The sequence below is a fragment of the Pipistrellus kuhlii genome, unplaced genomic scaffold (assembly GCF_014108245.1).
Source record: "Pipistrellus kuhlii isolate mPipKuh1 unplaced genomic scaffold, mPipKuh1.p scaffold_m20_p_22, whole genome shotgun sequence".
NCBI lineage: Eukaryota > Metazoa > Chordata > Mammalia > Chiroptera > Vespertilionidae > Pipistrellus > Pipistrellus kuhlii.
In genome coordinates, this window is record NW_023425521.1 from 5,764,037 (window position 1) to 5,786,333 (window position 22,297).

The 22,297-nt window shown below is 46.3% G+C and overlaps 1 protein-coding gene and 1 long non-coding RNA gene across 8 annotated transcripts in view; both read left to right on the top strand.

Annotated features, from left to right (window-relative positions):
* ACLY (ATP citrate lyase) overlaps positions 1-21,177 on the top strand; it is a 40,033-nt gene extending 18,856 nt beyond the window's left edge. For 3 of the 7 annotated variants that reach the window (XM_045586264.1, XM_036451501.2, XM_045586265.1), the window contains 15 exons: positions 2,235-2,376; positions 2,655-2,823; positions 4,459-4,563; positions 5,601-5,797; positions 7,677-7,758; positions 8,578-8,688; positions 11,614-11,741; positions 12,301-12,394; positions 14,738-14,892; positions 15,988-16,138; positions 16,332-16,475; positions 18,680-18,793; positions 19,161-19,243; positions 19,748-19,824; positions 20,195-21,177. In XM_045586264.1, the coding sequence (XP_045442220.1) occupies positions 2,235-2,376; positions 2,655-2,823; positions 4,459-4,563; positions 5,601-5,797; positions 7,677-7,758; positions 8,578-8,688; positions 11,614-11,741; positions 12,301-12,394; positions 14,738-14,892; positions 15,988-16,138; positions 16,332-16,475; positions 18,680-18,793; positions 19,161-19,243; positions 19,748-19,824; positions 20,195-20,289 (1,847 nt within the window). In that variant the 3' untranslated portion in view covers positions 20,290-21,177. Of the gene's footprint in view, positions 1-2,231; positions 2,377-2,654; positions 2,824-4,458; positions 4,564-5,600; positions 5,798-7,676; positions 7,759-8,577; positions 8,689-11,613; positions 11,742-12,300; positions 12,395-14,737; positions 14,893-15,987; positions 16,139-16,331; positions 16,587-18,679; positions 18,794-19,160; positions 19,244-19,747; positions 19,825-20,194 lie in introns of those variants that run through there. The other 4 variants (XM_036451495.2, XM_036451496.2, XM_036451498.1 and 1 more) reach the window with 3 other exon arrangements.
* On the top strand, positions 5,805-6,056 carry LOC118726564. The gene is made up of 2 exons (XR_004990330.2): positions 5,805-5,937; positions 6,001-6,056. It is a non-coding gene; the product is annotated as an uncharacterized LOC118726564 (long non-coding RNA).
* Positions 21,178-22,297: the final 1,120 nt, after the last annotated feature.

The following is a 22,297-nucleotide window of genomic DNA, read 5'->3' on the forward strand; positions in this document are numbered from 1 at the left end:
ACTTTATCCCAGGGCTGTCATATCAGGGACAAGCTCAGGTTTCCCTGGGGTTTGGGTGGGAGATGGGATAGGGCAGGAGAGGTCACTGTTTAGGATAGGTGCTCTCTGCATGTCCTCACCCAGAACACACCTGCTCACAGCCTCAGGACTGCCTTTAATTTCTTGACTTGCACAACCTGGGAGATTTTACCCTGGGGAAGGGTAGTCTTCTGATGATATTTGACCCCTTTCTTACTCAGGGGAGGGGAGGAGAAGGAATAACTAGACAGGGTTATTTATGCCCCCTCAGAAAGTCCAGCAGTCCCTACACCATCTGGCAAGACCCATTGTTCCCTAACAGGCACGATCTGAGGCTGAGCTGTGCAGAGAGAATGGGCCACTCTCGTTCTGAGAGCTCGTCCACCCGAGGGGAGGAGTTGATGCTCACTGTCACCCCAGCTGAGCTGAGAAGTGGGAGGGGAAGGACAGCTTGTACCAGGGAGGGCCCTCCCTCCCCTCAGCGGTCTGGAAGAGGAGCCTAGTCGGGGCTCTTAGCCCAGAGCAGGTTTCCCTCGGGTCTCCTTGCTGCTGGTGGGCTGAGGATCGCCCCCATCGGCTTTGGCTCCTCTGTACAAGGAGGTGAGCACTCTGGTCCTGCCCCTTTTGTGCTGGAGGTGTAGAGACCTCAGGCTTTGTCTGATTCCTGTCGCCTCTTGGACAGACAGATGTGTGAATGTGCGCACGCTGACTCCGTGTGGGCTCCCTCGAGGATGGGAGTGGCAGGGCTTCTCTTCCTCCTCACTTGCACAATTGAGCTGTCATCCTGGCTCTGATGCTGGATGACCTAGGATCTGAGTCATCTGGCATCTCTGGGCTTCAATTTTCTGGGATTGAGAAGTGACGGTACTGGATTAGGTGGCTTCGCTTTTCTGTGATCTCATGTCTTGTCAGAATCCAGTTGGGTCCGGTGACAGTAAATCCCGGGTATTTGCAACAACAGGAGCCTGTGTCATGAGAAGCTTATGGCTGTGATGGAAGAGGCGGGCCTGCGGAGATGAGAATTCTGTATGCCTTGTGAAATTGAGCTTAAAAAAAAAAATTTTATATATATATATATATATATATATATATATATATATATATATTTATTTATTTATTTATTTATTTTTATTGATTTCAGAGAGGAAGCCAGAGGGGGAGAGAGAAAAACCTCAGTGATGAGAGAGGCTCATTGATTGGCTGTCTCCTGCCCTCCCCTACTAGGGATCGAGCCCACAACCCGGGCATGTGCCCTTGACTGGAGTTGAATCTGGGACCCTGAGCCAAACTAGCTAAAGCTTAAATTAATTTAACCAGACCTTGAACTTGGTTAGTCAAGTCTGCATTAGTATAGTAGGTTCATTAATGCCAGATGCCACTGAGCTTGGTGCACTGTTTTCCCCTGAGGGCTACTCTCTTAGCACTTCAGGGAAGGGAGGGTGAGGCCACCTGCCTGAGGGTGGTGAAGGGGCCTTTTCCTCCAACACTGAGGAATCCACTTGTGCCAGATGTTTTGTTCTTTTCTTTTGCCCCCACCCCTTTCCTGCAGCCAGGGAGCCCATCCAAGGGCATTGTTCTGGGCAGGAAAGAGCCACCTAGTTGAGGGAGGAGAGCAGGAGGAATAGGCAGTGTATTGCTCTCGCCTTGCCCGTGCCAGAGCCTGGCCGGAACCGAGAGATAAGGCTGAGCAAACCTCTTCATTGGACCTGCACTGACCTAGAATTGTGAGGATTCAGGTCCTGTCGTAAGGTGGTTTATGTCCCAATTTCGAGGTGATAAGGCTTGTGGAGGGTTGTGGAACACCCTGCGTTCACCAAAATTTTCCAGTGACTTTAACAATAATTTATCAAGTGCCCATTTGCATATGACCAGGAGGCTGATTACATACATGCCTTTCCTGTGAAATTGAGCAGGCCCTGTAGGAATTCTCTGGGGCCCCTTCTTTGCATTGGGAGTCCTATCTCTGTGTGTTTCTGAGCTGTTGACTAGCCAGGCAGATCTCTTGAGCTCTTTACTTTCTGCCACCTCTGTCCAGAAGAAATTGAGGCCACCTCTTCCCCGAGTTCTCAGAACTCCATCCTCTTAACCTTCCTTTGTGGTTTTGATCAGCCACCCTCCCTGGACTTGGCATGGAGGGGTCTGGCAGATAACCCTGCCGCTGCGGGTCTCACCGGGGGGTGTGCTCTTGGTGCACTCGCTGTGTTTTTGCCCAGCAGGAAAGAGCGCCACCCTCTTCAGCAATCAAACCAAGGCCATTGTGTGGGGCATGCAGACCAGGGCTGTGCAAGGCATGCTGGACTTTGACTACGTCTGCTCCCGAGACCAGCCCTCGGTGGCCGCCATGGTCTACCCTTTCACGTGAGTCATGCCACGGCAGGAAGGCTGCAGATGGCTGCCAAGTGGCGTTTTCTCATCTAATCTCCCTGACTGAGACTGAGCTGGGGAGGAGCTCACTTATCCCCTTTGCTGGGGAAGCGACTGCCCATCCCAGACTGGGGTGAGCCATATTCTTGAAGCGTCTTTTCCAGTAGCTGAGGGCAGAACCCTGCCTTTCCACCTTCTAGAAGCTCCTCCCCGGTAGACCCCGTCCCCAACCCGGACAGGTTGTGCTGACCCCTCCTCTGCCTTCCTCACAGGGGGGACCACAAGCAGAAGTTTTACTGGGGTCACAAGGAGATCCTGATTCCTGTCTTCAAGAACATGGCTGATGCCATGAAGAAACACCCAGAGGTGGACGTGCTGATCAACTTCGCCTCTCTTCGCTCTGCCTATGACAGTACAGTTGAGACCATGAATTATGCACAGGTAGTCACGGCCCTAGGGATAAACGGGGGTAGAAGGGAAAGCTCCCGAGTGGAGTTCATGCTCACCGCCACCGGGGACAAAGGGCTTAGACTCAGGACTGGCAGTGTTGTGGGTGAGAGTGGTTGAGACACTTGATCTTCAGGCGGGAGGGTAGTAACCAAGAGCAGGCGGGCTGCTCACTGGGCCATCAAGAAGTTCTGGGTATGGAGCAAATAAGTACTTCAAGTCCCATTTCCCAGAAACACGGCTGCTATGTTTGCGTACACCCTTATCCACATCTTTTCCTGGATTTGACCAAGTGGAATCTTTTACAGACTTACTTTATAATCCGTTTTCTTCAATTACTCTTTCCGCAGCGTAAATACTCACTGGCAGTATCAGTTTTGCTTGTCAAGTATGGTGATGAGCATGTTGGAGTAACATTTGTACATATCCTTAATTATTTCCCCGGAATAAATGTCTAGAGGTCAAACTGCTGCATCAAAATGAGCAGACTTTAGGCTCTTGGACCATCCTGCCCACGTGCCCTTCAGGAGTTTGAGAATTCCTGTTTTTCTGTACCCTTACCAACACAATGTTTGCGTTTTAAAAACATCTATTTGACAAATTGATAGGCATTCTATTTGATTTGCAGACCTTCGGTTAAGATGAGCTTTAAAGAACATTTATTGGCCATTTCTAATCTATGACATGGCCTCCCCCTTCCCCCGCATTGAGGTGTTTGTCTTCTTCGTTACTGATTTGTAAGACTTCCTTAATGGAAAAAAATATTGATTCATCTGCTCATAATTATTGTCCGATTCTGGACTGGTTTGGTTCAGTGTATAACTGGAGAAGATAAACTTGTGTGGATATCTAGGTGAAGCAAAAACGAAAGCATACTTGCTAAAAATGAGTTGGATTTTTAGTCTAGATTAGAGGTTGACAAACTGCAGCTCTAGGGCCAAACCCAGCCCTCTGCCTGTTAAAAGTCTTACTGGAACATAGCTACGCTCATTCATTTGTATATTATCTGTGGCTGTTTCCATGCCACAAAGGCAAAGTTTAGTTACCATAGAGACCACATGATCAACAAAGCATAAATACTGTTTGGCTCTTTATAGAACAGTTTGCCAGCCCCTGCGTGAGAGTCAGAGACGGTTCTCATTCTCTTCTGCCCACTCCCCACTTTCTCTGGCTTTCTCCTCCGACTGTGGAAGCAGCTCCTTTCTGGCACATTCTAGCCTTGATCTTTGAGGACATAGAATCAGGGCACAGCAGAGAAAGCCAGAGATAGCTTGTGTGTGTGCAGGTGGGGAACAAGTGTCCGAGTCTTGTGAATTCGGGTGGGAGAGGGGGAAAAATCTTTGACGAGAGCAGATTTTGGGGAAACATTTGCTCCTGCTTGGTTCCCGAATCACCGTGATGTTAGCAATGGAGATCAGTTTGGGATGTCCACGCCTCTCTTTTTGGGGGAGGCTTGGTGTGATCAGGTTAGGAACAGAGACTAGGGGAAAGAAGCAGTGCGTGTTACTAATTTTACTTTGTCCTTGGAGCCTGGAAGGGGACATGGGAGGTGGGTTCTTGAATGGTTGCTGCTTCTTGGTCCCGCCTGAGGTGACAAGTTAATGAGGCAGGACTGTTCCCATCCTCTAGATCCGGACCATTGCCATCATAGCTGAAGGTATCCCTGAGGCCCTCACAAGGAAGCTGATCAAGAAGGCGGACGAGAAGGGAGTGACAATCATTGGACCTGCCACAGTGAGCTTCCTCTCCACAAAGCCTTTTTTATCCTCACCCGAGGATATTTGTGCCTTTTATTTCTAGAGAGAGTGGAGGGAGGGAGGAGGGGGTGAAAGAGACAGAGAAACCTCAGAAACATTCATGTGAGAGAGACACAACACTTGGTTGCCTCCTGCATGCACCCAGGAATCAAGGTATGAGAGACGTGTCCTTGTCTAGGAATTAAACTCATGGCCCATCAGTCCGAGGGCCAACACTCTAACCACTGAGCAAAATTGGCTAGGGCTAAAAAGCCTTTTAAGTTCAAGGCTCTTTTAAGACGTTCTGGAAACTCACTTGTTGACTCTTTGTTTCGCTTCTAAGTTGAAAAGATTTAGAGGTACCTCTTGAAAGTCAGTCTGTCCATTTCCAGTTAATTTTTTATAAGCCCACTCTCCAGTTCATATCACTGTTATATAGTTTCAAGGGACTAATGAGAAGATTCTTGTTTTAAGTGTTTGCCCACTTTCATACAAACATTGCATACTCTTTGATTATTCCTTTAACTTGAAACCAAAGAAAAATCTACCTGGAGGCTTTATTTTTGACCAAAAGGTCTTTATTGAAGGAGAAATTGCTTTGTGAATATTTTTGTTTTTGTTTTTACTTGGTTGTTAATGTTAAAATTTATGTGAAGGGAAGACAGAGGGACCTTTCATCTCAGAGGCAGTGTGTGATTTTGAGCAGAGGTACACATCTGTGATATATACCTTTTTACTGGTCATTGTCTCTCTTGTAGAGCAAAGGAGATGACTTAGCCCTGAATATACCTGTCAGTAGTAAGCCATGTTTTATAAATAAGGCTTTATTTATTTATTTACTTATTTTTGCATAATGTCTTGAGATTCTTCTTAAGTAGGAAATCCAATGTGCAGGTGTTAGCTATCTTGATCATTTCCTCCCCAGCCTGGCCAGACTGGCATGGGCTGGTAGTACTGGGCTTGGTGATTCTTCTGAGCTCGATGGTTGATCTGGAGCTCACCCTTCCTCCCTGACTGCTATTTCTGCCCCTGCAGGTCGGAGGCATCAAGCCTGGGTGCTTTAAGATTGGGAATACTGGCGGGATGCTGGACAACATCCTGGCCTCCAAGCTGTACCGCCCTGGCAGCGTGGCCTATGTTTCGCGCTCTGGGGGCATGTCCAACGAGCTCAACAATATCATCTCTCGGACCACAGATGGCGTCTATGAGGGCGTGGCCATTGGCGGGGACAGGTGATCAGCGGGGGACAAGCCCACACTGCTTGCTACTGTTGAATTCCTGGCACACAGCTGTGTGTTGTTTTTTTGGGGGGGTGAGAGGGCTTATTTGTTTTCCCAATTACAGTTAGCATTCAGTTTTGTCTTAGTTCCTGGTGGGAATGATATCTTTTAAAAAAAATTTATTTTATTTTATTTATTTTATTTTATTTTTTGAGGGGGGAATGATATCTTAAGTCCACTCTTGCCTTAGAACCAACATGAGCATAAGAATCAAAATACACGGAAAGGTGTTTTAAAAAGGCATCAGGGTCTGCAGGGTAGTTCTGTTTATTGTTTGAGGTGGCCATGGGGAGGCAGCAGAGTGCGGTGATTAGCAGGACGGATTTTGAAATCACACCAAAGGGGTTCAAATCCCAGTTTCCCTGTTTACTAAGGGGCATCCTTGACAGGCTACTTACCCCACCCCCAGACCTCTGTCATCCTTACATATCAGTGGGTGAAATAATAGTGCCTACCTCATGGAGATGGTGGGAAGACTAAATGAGGTCATGTATTATAAAGTGGCTAACAGGCTGGCATTTAGTAAGTACTCAGTATGTGTTCATTGTAGCTAATAATAGTAAAAGGAAAAACTGTTGCTTTATCCTCTACTATTACCACACTCACATTTCTGGCCACCAACTGAGAAGCTCCATTCCCCATATTTAGGGATTTTTGTGGCGGCTTCATCATGATTGATTATTATTAATTCAGTCTCCAGCCCTTCTCACCTCTCTGGAGGATGGGGAGTAGGACTGAAAGTTCCAGGCTTCTGGTCTTTCTGGCGACTAGCTCCCTCCCAGGAGCTATGCAGGAGTCCACCAAGAGTTCCTATTACCCAGGACTTCCAAGGGATTTAGGAGCTTCTATCACCCCCATTACTCAGGAAATTAAAAGGTTTTTAGGAGCAACATGGCTCAAGGATCAACCACTAAAACAAAAGATGCTCCTGTCACTCAGGAGGTCACAGGGTTGTAGGAGCTGGATCAGGAACTAGGCACAGAGAACAATGTATATTTGTTCTTATTTCACAAATAGTGTCATTCCTTTTGTTGGTGGGAACAATAATCAGTAGTACTTAATATCCTCATGAACCTCAGCCATTGCCGATTACCATTATTACTACTGCTACTCTGTAGCTCGGAACCAAAAGCTGTTGGGAGGCTGGGTCACCTGGTCCGTCTCCCTGGCTCCCATGTCATTTCAGATGGGACTCCTGGGTGAGGAAGCGCCCCTGCCGGTCCTCAGGGTATGGCTACACATGGATCCTCAGTTGCAATCAGCTGAAGGCAGGCCTGAGGCGGGAGGGGGCTCATCCACGGGGCAGGCAAGGTGGCTCCTCTCTGAGCCTCCAGACTGCTTAGTGTCCTGAGGACTTTGCATTGGGGCTTCCCAAGAGGGAGCAATTCAAGAGAGAGTGCCAGAAAAAGCTGTTTTTGTTATAGCCCAGCCTTGGGAGTAGATATCATAAAATCACTTTCGCCACATTTCGTTCATTAGAAGCTAATCATTAAATTAAATTAAACTCGTTTTCAAGAGGAGAGGCATGAGGTTCTTCCACCTTTTAAAAAGAATTTGTGGGCATACTTTAAAACCACCACACATGCTTTCTAGGCATCTCACACCAAGAGAACCTCTTTGGGCTTATTACCGCCTCTTCCTCTCCTCCCCTTTCCTCCTCCTGCTCCACTTACTCCGTCCCCCAACCAACCCCCAAGGCATCTCCGGACTCTCTGGGCATCCACACCAATGAAAACCCACACTATTCCTAATACAAGCATGATTCCCATACTTGAACACACACCTCTCCAGACCGCCTCCTGACCCCATATGCCCTCCGTGCTCTCCCCAGGTACCCCGGCTCCACATTTATAGATCATGTATTACGTTACCAGGACACTCCAGGAGTCAAAATGATTGTGGTCCTTGGAGAGGTGAGTTAAAGGAAAACTTTTTTGATTGTTAAAGTTATGTACGACATCAGTTTTTTAAAAGTGCATGCATTTCTTTACGTATAACTTAAGGTGCCAGTCCCTGGTAGTCTCACCCCTTAGACTTTGGGATGTGGGGATCGTCACTGTTAACTCTTCTGTGCCGCACAAGATGTTTTAGTGTCAATAGAGGAGAAGCTTTGCACTGCTGACTATGTCTCTGCCTGGTGGGCAGTGATAGCTGGATTGAAGAGTAAACGTGATTTTTAAAAAATATATATTTTATTGATATTTTACAGAGAGGAAAGGAGAGAGAGAGAGAGCTAGAAACGTCAATGAGAGAGAAACATCGACCAGCTGCCTCCTGCACACCCTCTACCGGGGATGTGCCCACAACCAATGTACATGCCCTTGACCGGAATCGAACCTGGGACCTTTCAGTCCACAGATCGACGCTCTACCACTGAGCCAAACCGGTTTCGGCGACATGTGATTTTTTTTTTTTTTTTTTTTTTAAGTTTGGGAGAGCCCTATAACCCCATCCCATTTCCTGGCTGTGCTAAATCTGGTCCTAAATCATCTTACCCACAGGTTAGGAAGGAGGGGTCCCCGGGACTCGCCTCAAATACCCGCTGTCCCTTAGTAGTTCTTCCCTGCCACTCTCAGTCTTCCAGGCTGTTTGGACCAAGCCCATGTCCCTTCATTTTTTAGACTCTGGCCTCTGCCTGATTTGGGACTGATTGTCCTGCTGCAGTCTGCTTGGAGCAACTCAGAATGGGTTCCTCCAGCTCACGGGTTTCCTTGTTCTCTGTTCCTTGGCAGATAGGGGGCACTGAGGAGAATAAGATCTGCCAGGGCATCAAGGAGGGCCGCATCACCAAGCCCGTGATCTGCTGGTGCATCGGGACCTGTGCCACCATGTTCTCCTCAGAGGTACGGCCGGTACAGATCACTCCTGGAGGGGAAGGTGGGGCATTTGAGGTGGACTGTCTGGTCACCTTAGTGGCAGTTAGCTCTTTCAGTCCACCTCAGTCACTGCTTTGAGTGGGAGCAGCCTGTGTCTGAGGGAGGTGAGAAGGCTTCATTGAGAAGTCAGCTGACCAGAAGGGAGGACGAGGGGACAGGACACATTCCTGGTGCAGAGCTGGGAAGGAGACGAGAAGTTCTGTGTGGGGGGAGGTCACATGTGCATGATGTAATGTATGTGAACATGCCTGGTGGCATATAGTAAGTTCAGCATCTAACAGCGGGCTCTGAGTGTGAGGCCTTGTCCTGTCATCACCAGGTGGGCAGGGCCTACCTCTTTGGGGCTATTGATGATGGAGCCCCAATCTATCTATTGATAGATTACTTCACATAGGGAAGCCCAGGCTACGTGGCTGTGGCACTGCGGTGGGTGGTTGGGGCTTTCCTCTTCAGGGCAATCAATCGTGGGGCTCCTGGACTGTGAGAAGACACAGGCCGGACTGAGGGAGCTCCCTCCCCGAGTGCACAAATTTCATGCACCAGGACGCTAGTAAGAAAATAATTGTGAAGGTCTGGCACATACAGGTCTTAGCAACTATTCCTTTCCATTCTTCTTCCCTTATTCCATGAAGCAGTTTCTGACTACTTCCTTCGTGACCACTTTCTCCTCCACGCCCCAATAGCCAAAAGTAACCCCTTCCTTCTCCACTGTTTCTCTTAACCAGCTTTGCATTACTCCACTCCACTTTGTTGAGGACACCTCCAGAGGGCAAGCATCTTGCTCATCTGTTTCTGCCTGGGCGCTTATCATCACCCAATAGGTTGGGCAGGTCCTCAGGAAGTGTTTTGGTTTTTGTTTTTAATGAATTTTTAAAAGTTTATATAAAACTAGAGGCCTTGTGCATGAATTTGTGTATGGGTGATGCTGATATTGTGGGAGGGGCTGCAGGAGAGCTCCCGGGCGTGTCTGGCCAGTCTTGCTCAGTCCTGATTGGCTGGACCCCAGCAGCAAGCTAACCTACCATTCAGAATATCTGCCCCCTGGTGGTCAGTCATAGCAACTGGTTGACCAGTTGACTGTCTGCCCCCTGGTGATCAGTACACTTTATAGTGAGTGGTTGAATGCCTTTAGCACATTACACTTTGATTGGTTGAATGGACAACCGGACACTTAGGATATTAGGCTTTTATTATATAGGTGATGTTTGGATTCACATGACCTTGCAGAACTTTCCACCCTGTAAAGGAAATCAGATAAATCTCTACCTATTGGCATACTGAGACAGCTCCTTGGGAAAAGGTGGATTAAGAATAGGGGGTATAGGTAATGTGGCATTTTTCAGAAGTATGTTCCACAAAACACTGGTCCTGTAGTGATGGTCCTCAAAACAAACCCAATAAACAGAAAAGCAAAGGAGCTTTTATAAACTATGAATGTGCAATATCTCCATCTCCCTTTTAACATTTTTTGTTTTAGTGTTAAGAAATCTCTGAGTTAAAGAAACTTGTTTAAACCCAGCTAGCATTTTCTAAGTTTATTTGAGTGAAGACTATCTTCTCATTCCCACTCCATTCAGTCATGCAAATTATGTCCTACAAAGGATGTACTGGGAACCCGTGTTCTAAGGATGTGTTGCTAATTGGAGCAGCAGCTGCTAACCTTTTCAACACTTAGGGCACCTTTTATTATATTTAGGAATTAAGAGCACAGCCAGAGGCCAAATTGCTGGGTTCAAATGCTACCGCATATGCCTGTGTGACCCTGGGACAAGTTACTTTACCCTCGGTGCTTCCATTTCCTTTTTTATAGGAAACATTCATAGTTACTGAAAGATTAAATGAATAAAGTTTAGAGAAGTGCTGGGATATATGATAAGTGTTATTCAAACAGGTTAGGTGTGATTACAATCACTCCCCAACCCTGTTCCTAAATCAGGGTTTTGTACCAAAGGTTTCACTGGGTTAAATCATTTTCCCTATCACTTCATCAAAGACATTGGTTTTCTCTTCCTTCTCACTTACTTCCCACAGTCTGTCAACTCCTATATTTATTTGGATTTGTATTTTACCTCGATAACATACTTAGGTGGAAGGCAGCAATTACTCATTGGCTTCAGGTAATTGTTGCTTTATGGGAATATAAGCTTACAGCACCAAATTTGATTTTTAAAAAGCTGGGAATTTGCCAAAAACGGTTTGGTTCAGTGGATAGAGCATCAGCCTGCGGACTGAACGGTCCCGGTTTGATTCCTGTCAAGGGCATGTACCTGGGTTGCGGGCATATCCCCGGTGGGAGGTCTGCAAGAGGCAGCTGATCGATGATTCTCTCTCATCGATGTTTCTAACTCTCTGTCCCTCTCCTTTCCTCTATGTAAAAAATCAATAAAATAAATAAACAAATAAATCAAAAATAAAAAGCTGGGAATTTGTATTTTGACATGAAACCTTTTTTTTTTTTTTTTTTAAACATTGGTACCTATTTTACAAAAAAGTGTCTTCGGGATAATCATATCTTGTCTGTGAGCTCACTTCAACCTCAGGTTGTCAATTTGTAGCATCCCTTACCTGTTGCTCAGAACTAATCCGTATCTTCCATCCCCGGACCTCTGCCCCAGGGGAAGCCAAGGGAAGGGTCTGGGAGTTGGCTGCCAGGCTTTGTATCCTAGCTCCATCACATACCAGTTGTGTGAGCTTGAGTGCCAGCTCCCGAATGTGTTGATGTTCCAGTCCTCCATCGTACATGTTCAGTGGGCCTGCTTGGGGCTGAAGGAAGTGATTCCTGAAGAGTGTTTGGCAGGTCCGGCCTGTAATGAGTGCTGTCATTTCCCAGGAGCCTTTGTTCCCCCTCGGGGATTAACAAGCCCAGTCACACCACTCTCCTTTGCCCTCCAGGTACAATTTGGCCACGCTGGCGCTTCTGCCAACCAGGCTTCTGAAACTGCAGTGGCCAAGAACAAGGCTTTGAAGGAGGCAGGAGTGTTTGTGCCCCGGAGCTTTGATGAACTTGGAGAACTCATCAAGTAAGGAACCTGGGGTAGGAGCATCCTGGTCAGCAGCCTCTCTCTAAAATGGAGGTGTCTGATATGCCGGGTCCGTCTCAGCAGCTGTGAGGATAGTCTAAAACCCTTTTTCTCTTTGGCTTTTGTTTGTAGAAGCAGCAGTTACAGGCCATTCACAATGGTATTGAACAAAACATATTCACTTTCTTAACCTCCCTGCTTGGGTGGCCATCAATGAGAGATGAGCATAGAAACATTTAGAAAGTGCCATCTCTCATTGATGGATAAAGAGTTATTGATAATACTATTATTGTCTCTTCCCATTGATCCTTTGACCTTACCTGGCCTCCAGATTCAACTTTCTATAATGCCCCATTCAGAGGTGATAGGGGAGTCTTGGCCAGAGCCTGTTTTCACTTGGGAATCTATCTGGTAAGACTAAGTCACAGACAGGAAGCGGGTACAGAGAAGGAAAACCTAGAGTTTGTGTTAGATGGAGGAGCATTCTTGGGGTGGCTTAGAAAAGCCCAGAAGAAAATCCACATGGGTGTCTTTTCTCCTGCCCTTTCCCTGCTCCCAGGTCTGTGTATGATGATCTCGTGACCAAAGGGGTCATTGTCCCTGCGCAGGAGGTACCTCCCCCAACGGTGCCGATGGACTACTCCTGGGCCAGGGTAGGTGCCATGTGTGTCCCTAACTGTGTGGGCCAGGGAGATGGGGGGCTGAGGTGTGGGCTGGGAGGCGGTTTGCCTTCAATCCTTGGAAGGCAGGCCTGACCTAGTAGAGCAGCCATGTGATCACTGCTCTGGGCTCCATCCACACCCCTAGGGGAGGCTTCTCCCAGCGCTCAGGAGAAACCAGCTAGACTCCTGGACACCGCCTCCTCCCTGTGGGCTTGTGGGTGAAGAAATGCAGGGCCGAAGAGGGCAGAGGGCAGTGGGTATCTCCACAGCTGGGCTGCCTGACCTGGAAACGGGGGCTGGGGCAGACAGTGTCCCCTAGACTTGTTTGTGCTTCCCAAGAGATTTCAGGGTGCAGGGACATGGATGAAAAACTAATCTTGATATTTAGAAATCAATTTTTAACAGACCCAATTAGAAAAAAAGGTAGAAAAGGGCCTTTCAACAGTAAGAAGTACTCAACTCATTATATAAGGAACCAAAGTAAAAACTGGGATACTACCTTGACCTAGTGGCCCAGTTGGAACTTTGTCCTGTATACCAAAAGGTTTTAGATTTGATCCTCAATCATGGCATGTACAGGAGGCACCTAATTGATGTTTCTCTCTCCCTCCTTCTCTCTCTAAAATCACTAGAAAAATATTCTAAAGTGAGGATTAAAAACAAACAAAAAAACACATCTTGATACTAGTTTTTCCCTATCAGCCCAGCGAAGATGAAAATTCGTTGGTAATGTGCTGTTTGTATGGGTGTGAGGAAACGTGCATTCATTCATTGTTGGGAGGAATGGAAATTGACACAACCTTTCTGAAAGGCAGTTGGGTAATATGAATCAGATTTAAAAGTGCTCATACCTTATGGCCCAGCAATTCCATGTCTAGAAAACAACTCCAGAGAAATGTTTACATATACAGAGAAACGTGTTCAAGGCTATTTTCCTAGTTGATAGTAATCAGTGAAGGAATAGCTAAATGGTGGTATGGTCATATGATGGGCTACTAAACTGCAGGTAAGGGAGTGAACTGTATGTATGTGTGCTGACATGTAGAGAGCTCAAGTTCGTTGAGCAAACACATTACAGGACAGTATATCTAATGTGATTATAAAAACTGTGCACATAAAATGCTGTTGCAGGTCTCCACGTGTTTATGCGAGCATGTAAATAAAAGTGGAGAAAGAAAGGCCCAGAAAGATGTCCACTAAACTGACAGGCACTAAGGCAGAAAGCTGGGATGGGGTAGAGGTCAAAGGCGATATAACTTGATCTGTTCTGTTTTAAATTTTTAAAAAGAAGATACTCATGTAATTAGAATATAAGTTATAAACATTTTTTTTAAATTAAAATTCATGGGCGATAATGAAGAAATGGGCGTGGACAACGTTGGCTGATGGTACCCCTGGGATCTGGGAAATTCAGGAACTCGGTCCCGCCCCTGGGTAAAAGGCATCCTTTTCTTTCTTTCTTTCTTTCTTTCTTTCTTTCTTTCTTTCTTTCTTTCTTTCTTTCTTTCTTTCTTTTTTTTTTTTAAGATTGTAACTTTTTAAGAAATATGTTATTGATTTTTAGAGGGAGATGAAGAAGGAGGGACAGAAAGACAGAAATATCAATGATAGAAAAACATCATTGATCAGCTGCCTCCTATATGCCCCCAACTGGGGATTGAGCAGCATGTGCCCTGACCGGGAATCAAACCAGTGACCTCTTGGTTCCTGGGTCATAGCTCAACCACTGAGCCACACTAGCCAGGCCATTCTTTCATTTCTTAGCCAGGCGACTGTTATTGAGCCACTCTAAGATTCATTTCCTTTGTTAAGAATGCTTTTCCTTTGTGAGGTTAGAGTGAGCCCATGGATGTCAACGGCTTAGGGCAATGCCTGGCCCCACAAATGCTCAGTAAAGAACATATAGAGCTGAGGCTAAGCAGATGCTGTGGGGTAGCACTCCTGTTTTCTTTTTACATACATATATTACTGGTTTCAGAGAGGAAGTGAGAGAGAGAGAGAAACATCATCCCCCACTGGGGATGAAGTCTGCAACCTGGGCATGTGCCCTGACTGGGAATTGAATCCTGTCCTGGTTCATAATTCAAATGGTTCAGTAAAAGAGCTTTTGCATTTCTTAGGAGGAGCTTGTCTGTCAGGCCGGGTGGAGATGTGTAAGTGGAGCCCTAGCCCAGGCCCAAACCTGACCTGTGGAAGCTGTTCTTGAATACACAGCCACCAGAATTTTAAGATATTCCCGGGACACTGGTTCTGAGGGTGGAGCTGGTGGGGCAGTCCAGGAAATATTTCTGTGGTTACCATAGTGCTGCTTGCTTCTGCCCCGTCTCTGCTCAGGAGCTGGGCTTGATCCGCAAACCTGCCTCCTTCATGACCAGTATCTGTGATGAACGGGGACAGGAGCTCATCTACGCAGGCATGCCCATCACTGAGGTCTTCAAGGAGGACATGGGCATCGGCGGGGTCCTTGGCCTGCTCTGGTTCCAGAGAAGGTGAGGCATGGAAGGCAGAAGTTGGGAGGGCCCTGCAAACCGGAGTTAATGATTTCCCCCTGACGGGAGTAGGGGTGGCAGCCTTGAGGAGTAGTCCAAGGCCAGTCAGGCAATCTTTATGGCCACAAATCAGCGATAAGGCTAAATGACAAAAATACAGACTCCTATATCTTCCAAGAACAGAAAGGCCAGCCTACACCATGAACTTAATCAGGAATCTTGGATCAGCCTCTTTCCCTTGGGAACTTACATAGACACGGGACCGAGTAACGCAGGCCTCTTGAGAGAGAGATGAAGATTAGCAGGGGAGACCGGGACAGATCTGGTACTTAAAAGAGTGCACGGCTGGTAGAGTTGCAGAACACGTGTGAAGCACCTTGTATCATTAGCCTGAATGTGAGAAAAAAGTGGTTTTCTCTGCAACTCCCAAACTTAGCCCTCCCCTGGGACTGACAGCTGGGCCAGGGGGCCAGTGAGTCCATGATTCACAGAGCCCTGTGGCTTGGTGTGGGCCGGGCAGAAGGCCAGGTGGAAGTCTTGGATTGTGTCATGCCCTTACCTGCAAAGGTGGGTCTTGGTCCTGCTTTGGGCTTCCTGGGAAATACTCATGAGCTGTCACACCTGAGCTACCAGGGCAGGTTTCACTCTGCTCTCGTGTCCCCACGTCTGCAGGCTGCATTCTTAATCATAGTTGTTAGGATGAACACTGGAGGTCTAGGGCCTCCTACACTGTGAAAGGGACAGGGACCTCACCTCTTCTCCACAGAGGATAGCCACAAATACAGGTCAAACCTGTCATAGCAACTCATGCTGAAAACTGACTAAAGAAGAGATTTCAAACCCTGATTGCTAACTACTTAAAACCAGTATTTGTTCTCAGCAAAGTCCGGAGCCTCTCATTCTGGAGATTTTGGGCTGGCGTTGGTATGATAGTATCAGACCTAGATTGGCAAGTTGCTGCCCTTCTTGAGTTTGAGTGACTTGTTCAGGGAGGTGGGAGAAAGTGGGAGCATGGCCTTGTCAGTGTATCTCCTTTTCAGCAGCTCACCTTGTTTCTGTTCTCCTTTCCCTGTCCCTCTACTCACCCGCCTCTAGGTTGCCCAAGTACTCCTGCCAGTTCATTGAGATGTGCCTGATGGTGACAGCTGACCATGGCCCGGCCGTGTCTGGGGCTCATAACACCATCATCTGTGCTCGCGCTGGGAAGGACCTGGTCTCCAGCCTCACCTCGGGGCTGCTCACCATTGTGAGTATCGTCTTTCTGGGAGGTGCCAGCAGGGACACAGGGCTTTGGGACCGTGCTGCTTGGCTATAGCAGGTCCTACCAGAAGCCCTGGAAGGTAAAAGCCTGTGCAGGGGCTGTTCAGGGCAGGCCAGATTGTCTGCGAAGTGGAAGGAGAATCACAGCTCAGGGCAACATGGGATTGCTTCTCCCACAGGGTGACCGGTTTGGGGGTGCCCTGGATGCAGCAGCCAAGATGTTCAGCAAAGCCTTTGACAGTGGCATTATCCCCATGGAGTTCGTGAACAAGATGAAGAAGGAAGGAAAGCTGATCATGGGCATCGGCCACCGAGTGAAGTCGGTATGTTGTTCTCCTTGAGGGACTGGATGCATGGGGACGAGAGAGCATCAGTTCAGTTGAGAACACCCAGGCTCTTGACTCCAACATGCAAAACTTTGGACGTGTTGACAGATGAGAACGTTGTAAGACAGGTTACCTTTAAACAAATTTTATCGTGCTTAGTTGTGGTCTTAAAATATGATGAGCTGGAAACACATCCTATGAACCTTATAAGAGAAAGGACAGTTTAGGTGTTAAGGGAACATACCATCACCTGAGGCTAGCTGCGTGCTGCAGTAACACAACTCCAAGAATCTCGGTGGCTTCCAACAGCAAGGGTTTCTTATTCACTCTACACCCCCTGTAGGATTCACCCGACCCCCACTGCAGGGTGCCTGCTGCTCTGTTCTCTGTCATCTACACTGAAGAAGCAGCCCCTATCTGGGAAAAGTCATGGCAGAAGTTCTTAAAGCTTCTGCTTGGTACATCTCACTTGCACTAGAATTTCATTGGCCAATAAAAGTCAGACATGGTTAAGTCTGACTCACTAGTGCAGGAAAAGCAAGAATTTCAAGGCAAGCCTGATTGGTAGAGGCCAGGAATTAATATTTTATTTATTTATTTATTTATTTATTTATTTATTTATTTATTTTTAAAATATACTTTTTGTTGACTTCAGAGAGGAAGCAAGAGGGAAAGAGGAATCAATACATCAATGATGAGAGAGAATCATTGATCGATTGTCTCCTGTATACCTCACACTGGGAATCTAGCCCTTGACCAGAATCAAACCCAGGACCCTCAGTCCACAGGCCAACGCTCTATCCACTCAGCCAAACCGGCTAGGGCGGGACTCTATTAAATAGTTAATAGAGTCTCCCCCCAGGCAGGTAGTCTTCTGTGTGTCCTGGTAGTGAGCTGTATGTAGAAATCAAAGGGAGCCTTGGCCAGTGTGGCTCAGTTGGTTGGGGTGTCATCCCATATGCCAAAAGGTTGCTGGATCGATTGCTGGTCAGGGCACATCTCTAGCTTGTGGGTTCAATCTCCAGGAAGACAACCAATAGATGTCTCTCTCCCCCTCTCTAAAATCAATAAGCATGTCCTTAGGTGAGGATTGAAAAAATAATAATAAAAAGAAATCGCAGGGAAAGAGAAGAGGTAGTGACTGCTGTTCAGGTTCTTGCAGAGATAGATCCTTACAGGACCCTTTGCTTTGGGGTCCGTGGCTCTGTAGCTCTAGAAACCTCGTTTAGTCAGTCACTCCGCTGGTCTAGGCGGGCCTTAACACTCTCATCCAAACTGGGGTCCTTTACTCTGTGAGCTCGGCGGCCCTTTTCTTCTTACTGATTTTTGTTTCCTCCCAACTTTAAAAGCAACGCTTGCTTAGTATAGAGGACTTAGAAAATACAGAGAAGTAAAAAGAAGAAAACAAGAGGGTCATGCATGTGATCCAGAACACCCCCTTCCAGGCATCCACACGCTTGGCCTGGACGTAGCCTACGGAAGTTGCTTGATCAGCAATGACTGCACTGGAATCAGGGGATGTGGTTAGTTCTGAGGGACATTCCACCCAGGTTTTGCAGAACTTTGCTCAGCGCCCCCCGGCTCACAGGCAGATAGTATCTCTGCTATTTATGGTGCAAGACCTATTTCTGAGCTAACATTAGACCTGCACTGCCACACTCAGTCTTCCTGGAGTCTGCACTGGCTCAGCAGCACGTCGCTGCTGAGGGGCGTCACAGTGGTTTTTGGGATTTGGTGTGTGCCTCCTCCCTCTCACTCCCACTAACAGATTAGTGCTCAGTGTGGGTTCTTAGCAGGTGGTTCACCTCTATTCATTGCAGGTCCAGAATTTTTTCTAAAATTTCAGGGGTACTTGCTTAGTGTGGAACTTTGTTACAGCTTAACCAGGCAGCTGAGCTGGTGGGCAGCATGGCTAAGACTTCTGGTTAGAGAGTGGTAAGCCCGCCTGGTGCTTTACATGGTAGGATGCACGGCTAACTCAACATCTTCAAGTCTCAGTTCCTTATTTATAGCTTAAAAGAGAGAATCTAAAAGGTTGTTTTAAGGCCCACATGAAAATACGAGAGGACTTTAAGCCCCAGTGTCCTAATCTGTGCTCCCTGGATATGAAATGAGTGCGTCTACTTGTGACATGAGCACAAACATACTCCTTAGTAGCAATATTTGAGTGAGTTCCTCTGTACCTTTAAATCTCTTTCTAGATAAACAACCCAGACATGCGAGTGCAGATCCTGAAAGATTACGTCAAACAGCACTTCCCTGCCACCCCCCTGCTCGACTATGCACTGCAAGTGGAAAAGATTACCACCTCGAAGGTAAAAGAGAAAATGTCCCTCGTTCTTGAATTACTTGGCAGAATCTCTTGGCAGAAATGAGGCAGCCAAGTTATCTTTTGATTGTGGAGCTAAAATTAAACCTGGTTTTCTGGAAAATTTTATTTCTGTTGCATCACTAAGTTCAACACACATGTACTAAGTGCTCACTAGGTGTCAGATCCTTTGCTAGACAATGGGGAGTGAACTCAGTAAGACAGTCTCTTCTAACCAACAGGGATGTTTTGGTAGTACCGGTAGTTTTTTTAAAAGGTGATCAGAATACCTAATGTAGTAGTAGTAGTAGTGAACAATTACAAGGGGAATATGAAAAATAATGACAAATGCTTTGAATATTTTGCCTTCCCAGAAACCAAACCTCATCCTGAATGTGGATGGCTTCATCGGGGTTGCGTTTGTGGACATGCTGAGAAACTGTGGGTCCTTCACCCGGTGAGCTTCGAAGCCCTTTCCTCTTCATGGTGTTTATTGATTGTTGTTGTTGTTCCCTCCCAATTCTGAAAATAATGCACGCTCATTATAGAGAATGTAGAAAATATGCAGTGTATAAAAAAGAACAAAAACTGCCTCCACTCCCACCACCCAGAGCACCCCTCTTTTCCACTTTGAAATCAGAGAGAACTAGCTTCTCCTGAGCACAAGTTGTACTGTCCATGGGGAGGAGGGCCGTCATGTGAGCCATTTTAAAGCCACATGTTGAGCGCTGGCCGATGTGGCTCAGTGGGTTGGAATGTTGTCCTATACATGGAAAGGTTGCAGGTCCCAAACCTGGTCTCGGTGAATACAGCAAGCAACCAGTTGATGCTTCGGTCTCACTTCAATGTTTCTGTCTCTCTGCCTCTTTCCTTTCCTCTCTCTCTAAAATGGGTGGAAACATATCTTCACGTGAGGATTAAAAACAAAACAAAAAAACTACATGTTGACTGTGTGTTGCAGGGAAGAAGCTGATGAATATATTGACATTGGAGCCCTCAATGGCATCTTTGTTCTGGGAAGGAGCATGGGCTTCATTGGTGAGTGAGTTGTTCCTGTTTTAAGAGTGTTTTAGGTGGGACTGTTTTTTCCCCCCTATGGCCCAGCTACACCGCTTAACCCATGTGGTGAGTTTCCACAAAAGAGATGTTACATTGACTTAATTGTTTCTAATCCTTCCTTTCTTACCTTCATTTCCCCCTTATCTTTACCTTTGTTCCCTTGTCTTGGAAGGTACTTTGATTGCAAACCAAGCCTGACATGTACCTATGGAGAATGGGTCTCGATTTACTTCCCCACTTCTTTGTATCTGCCTTTTTGTATTAGATGCATTTCCCTTCCTTATCCTTTCTCCTTCACCAAACTTTAATAAATTCACCAACTCAAAAAACTGCACTTGCTCCATTTTAGGACACTATCTCGATCAGAAGAGGCTGAAGCAGGGGCTCTATCGTCACCCGTGGGATGATATTTCATATGTTCTTCCGGAACACATGACCATGTAACTGAGCCAGGAGTCCTGATGAGTGAAGTGAAGACGACTCCTCCCTTGGGAAATAGTGTGCAGACAGCTGGCACTGGGGCTTGCTATAGGATGGCCTGCGATGTAAACCCCTGGTGTACAGGGTGGAGACCAACACCCACAGGCTATCACCGTTCAGTCCACACAAAGAAGCTTAATATTTTTTTAAGCATAGAAATAAAAACAAAGCCAATATTGTGACAGTTGCTCTGCTACCTGCTGTAATTATTACATAAAAGCATCTAAGCACTGTCAAGAGAGTGTCTTTCCTCATTGTAGGGCTTTCTGATGCTTTTTCTTTTTTCCTTTAGTTAAAAAAAAATTTTTTTCCCCTTGAAGGAAGGGAATGAAACTTGTAAGACCTCAAGCAAGATACTATACATTTAAGGCACCCCTAATGTCTTGTGTTTTCATTTCCCCCTTTTCGTGCTTATATAACATTAAAAAAAAAACACATTGTATTAATCTGATGTTCTTAGGGTCTTTTTGTGTGTTCTGTGTTAAGGGTTTGTTTGGTATCTCACTGAAACGTTCCGTATCGCAGACCAAAGTCTGCTTATATCGGGTTGAGACCATTGCATCCTTAGCCAGTGTTACAGAATATGTGGAGGAGTAAGTTAAAATGTAAAGTTGTAACATACATATGTTTAAAATGGAAAAGCAAAGCAAAAAGCTGTGAAATGTCTGTGTCTTATGTTCTCTATATTTATGCAACTGACTTGTCTGTCTGTTACTGAAGTGTGGTCCACGGACTCCTTTCCAGCCAGTTTGCATCTGTAATCCATAAGATTCTGGGCAGCTGCCACCTCAGTCTCTTCTCCGTATTATCATAGTCTGGTTTGAATAAACTCTATAGTAACAATGAATACCTACTGCTGTCTCATGTCATCCCTACCCTTTTCATCTGTATTTCTTTGAACTTTACTTTCTAATACTTTTACTACATGTATTTTAAAAAAAATGTTAATCTACCTCTTTTTGTTTGTTTTAAAAAAAGAATCTTATCAAAAACACTATTTCCACAAACAAAATACCCACCCTTATATCTGCACCTCCCTCTTGGTGAATGAGAACCAAAGCTCTGTCCATCCAGACACACAAGCCAACAGCGTGGAAGCCATCCTTTCCTTCTCTATCTGGTTGACAAGTGCTGTCAAATTATCCTTTCAAAAATAATTTGCGCCCTGATGGTTTGGCTTAGTGGATAGAGGGCTGGCCTGCGGACTCAAGGGTCCCAGGTTCGATTCCGGTCAAGGGCCATATACCTTGGTTGCGGGCACATACCCAGTAGGGAGTGTGCAGGAGGCAGCTCATTGATGTTTCTTTCTCATTGATATTTCTAACTATCCCTCTCCCTTCCTCTCTGTAAAAAATCAATAAAATATATTTTAAAAATAACCAAGAGTTAAAATAAATAAATAATTTGGCTTCAGGCATACAACATAATAATTTGGAATTTGTGTGCACTGCAAAATGATCACCACAGTAGCTTTAGTTACCATTCAGTTGACCTTTCTTATCGCTCTGATGGATCCATATCTAGTGTGCTAACTGTGCCCCTAGTTCTGCTTTTCCCCTTACAGTGCATTCTCCATGCAGCCACCAGTGATATTTTTTAAAACATCTAATTTGAAACCCTCCTTTGCTTAAAATTCCAAAGCGGCTTTTGGTAGTCTTTTTAACAACTATATGGAGAACAGTTTAGCTATGTAGGCCAAACACTGCAGAACACAAGCATCTCATTTAATCCTCACAACGGTCTTCCAACGTAGATAGTATCACTGTTGTTATAACTAGTGGCCTGGTGCACGAAATTCATGCACATTAAAAGGGGGACCCAGAGTCAAGTCCCCGCCCACCCACATGCGTGAGAGACCCAGACCCGGCAACCCCCTAACCCCCATTGGGCTAGATCCAGACCCGGCCAGTCCCACCCTTGTCAAGCCCCACTGGGCAGGGGGCAACATCAGGGTCCCATCAAGCCCCACTGG